The following is a 3717-nucleotide window of genomic DNA, read 5'->3' on the forward strand; positions in this document are numbered from 1 at the left end:
GATTGTTTCTAGAATACGCAAAAATGAGATTGTTTTGTGAAAATTAGCCAAAGGTAGGATTATTAGTTTCAATTTTTCCTTTTTTTTTTTTCCTATGCTTTTCCCTTCTCTTTCTCAATTTTCCTATCCTAATACTCGTACCAATTTTACTCGTAAAATTTGGGCCATAAACCATAGTATTTGGTCGATAATGTTTTCAACACACTAGAACAAAGCCCACCAACATAACAAGTAACAAACGGCCCAATAAATAGGGCACCGCAAAAACACCTTGTACTATATAAATTCACTTTCTTTGTAGTATCAATTCTGATTTTAGGGTTTAGTTGCTCCACATTTTGCTCAAGAATCGCCGCCATGGGAAGAAGTAATCATCTTAATCTCTCTCCTTTTGTTCTTCTCTTCCATTTTGAATCTGCTTGTTGATTATTCTGGAATGTTATACCGATTTTAGTATAGAAATGTACGTTATTTACGATTCAATTTGCAATTTTTGCGCATTTCTTGATATTATGCTCTTGTTTTTGCTTAGATTTTATCTGCTAATTTTATTCAGTATTGTTGAATTAGATAAGAGGAATTAATAGTTACTTTTGGCTGCTTTTATTTTTAATTTTTGGAATTTGTGTGAATAATATTTAGGTTTTTAGATTTTGTTCAGTTTTGCCATGTTTTAGAGCTGTATTTAGTCTTACATTACTTATTTTTGATGTGCATGTTTGATACTTTGAGTATTAAGAATGCGTTATAGTTAATCAAAATTAAAACTTTATCAATTTTATATCATGTTTATTAGCTATAAAGTTATGTTATACTCGTATAATGATATTGCCTTTGAGTTCTACTGCTAATGAGATAGAAATGTGATATGTTATAAGTTAGATGAATAATGATTAAATACAAAATTGAAATGTGATTTGGGCGAATTGGTTTATTTAGGACCGGCAAGATGCTATCGTCAGATTAAGAACAAGCCATACCCAAAATCGCGGTTTTGCCGTGGTGTCCCCGATCCTAAGATTAGGATTTATGATGTGGGTATGAAGAAGAAGGGTGTGGATGAATTCCCATTCTGTGTCCATCTTGTCAGTTGGGAGAAGGAAAATGTGTCGAGTGAGGCTTTGGAAGCTGCTCGAATTGCTTGCAACAAGTACATGACTAAGTTTGCTGGAAAGGATGCTTTCCATCTAAGGGTTAGGGTGCACCCGTTCCATGTGCTCCGTATTAACAAGATGCTTTCGTGTGCTGGGGCTGATAGGCTCCAGACAGGTATGAGGGGTGCTTTCGGCAAACCTCAAGGTGTTTGTGCTAGGGTTGCAATTGGGCAGGTGCTTCTTTCTGTTCGATGCAAGGACAATAACAGTCACCATGCTCAGGAGGCCCTCCGTCGTGCCAAGTTCAAGTTCCCTGGTCGTCAAAAGATTATTATCAGCAGGAAGTGGTATGTTATTTATTGGTTTTATTGATTATTTGATTTAATTTATTGTCTCATTGTTAGCTTTCAAACTGTTTCTGTGTGGCTGCAAACTTGCAATATCATTGCTGAACCTGATTTTTCTTGTAATTTGTGATTTTATATACTCTTTTTGAAAGGATCCAACTTGTTTGTTTAAAATGATCAAGGCACACTTTCTAGTAATTTTGTTAATAAAGATGTTTAAGTTGATGCTGAAACTGGTTTATCATAGTTTGGAGGAATATAATTCCTGTATATGATGTCTTTTGGATGAAAACTAGCTGCTAAAATTTGTTGTGTCAACCCCAAATTTTGGTTTTTATTTGTATCTTGAATTGAAGGTGTGATAGTCTGAAAATGTATATGGGAGGCTTGTTTCTTGGTGGAATTGCTCATAGTAATCTTCTTTTAATTTGTCTGTGATGCAGGGGCTTTACCAAACACAACCGTGCTGATTATCTCAAGTACAAATCTGAGAACAGAATAATGAATGATGGAGTCAATGCCAAGGTTTGTGAAGTTCTTTGTTAATGTTTCAAGGGAAATTTTAACTTGTTTATATTAAACATATTCTAGGTTGCCTGCTTTTTTTTTTTAAATCATGGATTCTGTGGTTTATTTTTTCAATGTCACTGGCATCCATTCTTGTCCTTGATCCAACTCTGTCAGTTGCAAATTTTAAGTATATATTTTTGTGTAGCTGGCTAGTTGTTAGTTACATGTTTGTGTCTATAGCATTGTTTCTGTTAAGATATTTTAGCCTGTGTCTCACAATGTAATGAGCCTGCTTATATCTGTTTTCAGAGTAAAAGTTGTCTTAAAATGATGAATCCTGATTCCAAATATGGGGACTTCTTTTAAAAAATAGTGGGTCTAAGCATACCAATAATAAACTTTTTCATTTTTATATTGATGAGCTTAGATGCCATATAAATGGAGAATTGCAAACTACTGTAGGTGTGATTATGTGCAATAATTTCTCATGAAATATAATTGCAAATCTGCTTATACTATTAGTAGAGACCTGTTGTTATGACTGGTGCCATTTTCTTGGAGAACTCTTATAGTAGCCTTTTTTTTCACGTACATGCATGAATACTTGTTGATTATCTGGGTATGTTTTAATATTCCTATGATTTACATGTTTGTTATAGTGTTTACACCTGAACAATCGTAAAGATTATGGTGCATTGTGTTTGATGCTGAACATTGATCACATTTAAATTACAATTACTTGTACATCTTATGCATGAAATACAAATATACCATATTGCGTATTTGATGTGCTTTCTTGTTTTATATTTGTAATCTCCTTCCAAGATTATAGTAATGCTGATGCAGCCTTTTGGGGTTTCATCTGATGTTCTCTATTTTCTTACCTTGCAGCTTCTTGGATGCCATGGACCTCTATCCAACCGTCAACCTGGCAGAGCTTTCTTAACTGCGGCTACTGCATCTACATGAGAAAGAGTAGCTGTGTTAGCTCCTTTGTTTTGAGTAGTGATCAAACAAAATCAGAACCCTTTTTGACTGTAGTTTCTACTTTTATGTTATCTTTTGAGTTTATAGTTGTTGCCTCAAGTTTTGAAATTGAACTTCGTATCTTTAGAAGTCATGTACACTTGCTATTTGCACCAATGAATCTATTCATAGTTGTGCTTTTGTGGTTGTTTCTGATTGGTAGCGTGTTGAAACTTAACTCTGCTGTTTGAACTAGGTTGCATCAAGAAACTGGAATTTTTAAACCCTACACAATGTACCAGGTCAAAGCGGCAAAAATTAGGGCAGTAGGCAGTACTCCATGTCACTATTTAATACCGAGTAAGAAGTAACAATTTCACTAGGTTTTTAAAATCTGCCTCAGGATTAAAAATGCTGAGTTCTTGTATTGTTAGTGGTCTTGGTGAACAGTATAAGAAATTTTTTCTGCCCTCGGTCTAATTTTGTGAGATTTCTCTAATTTGTGAAGTTATCCGTATCATTTGATTTTTCATGCTACGTTGTTGTCTGTGATTCTTGTTCATGTGGTACTGGGTTATTTACTCACTCTATTGAATGAACTACTTAAAGGCCCTATTCTTGTTAAAGATCCTCTTTGTGAACCTTTGAAGTCAAAGTTTACGGTTGTGTGGGTTGGATGTTTTATTCTACCTTAGTAAAGTTTACGGCTGTCTTGGAGGAGTGATGAGAGATCATGCAGGAGATGTCATGGCTGCCACATGCCTTAAAATTGATGGCTGCTTCGATGTTGATGTTGCGGA

At 34.8% G+C, this 3717-nt stretch overlaps 1 protein-coding gene across 1 annotated transcript; it reads left to right on the forward strand.

The window, feature by feature from the left end:
• Positions 1–257: 257 nt before the first annotated feature.
• LOC110721614 (60S ribosomal protein L10) lies at positions 258–3133 on the forward strand. Its single transcript, XM_021900797.1, has 4 exons — positions 258–367; positions 940–1441; positions 1885–1966; positions 2843–3133. Exons 1-4 carry the CDS (start codon positions 358–360, stop codon positions 2918–2920), a joined length of 672 nt encoding a protein of 223 aa, XP_021756489.1. The 5' UTR covers positions 258–357; the 3' UTR covers positions 2921–3133.
• The last annotated feature ends 584 nt before the right edge of the window (positions 3134–3717 follow it).

This window comes from Chenopodium quinoa, unplaced genomic scaffold, assembly GCF_001683475.1.
Source record: "Chenopodium quinoa cultivar QQ74 unplaced genomic scaffold, ASM168347v1, whole genome shotgun sequence".
Classification (NCBI taxonomy): Eukaryota; Viridiplantae; Streptophyta; class Magnoliopsida; order Caryophyllales; family Amaranthaceae; genus Chenopodium; species Chenopodium quinoa.

Bases quoted from the DNA above. Each gene is read 5' to 3' on its own strand.
- LOC110721614 (XM_021900797.1), top strand. The intron at 1,442-1,884 runs GTATGTTATTTA...TCTGTGATGCAG, and splicing joins ATTATTATCAGCAGGAAGTG to GGGCTTTACCAAACACAACC. The intron at 1,967-2,842 runs GTTTGTGAAGTT...CTTACCTTGCAG, and splicing joins ATGATGGAGTCAATGCCAAG to CTTCTTGGATGCCATGGACC.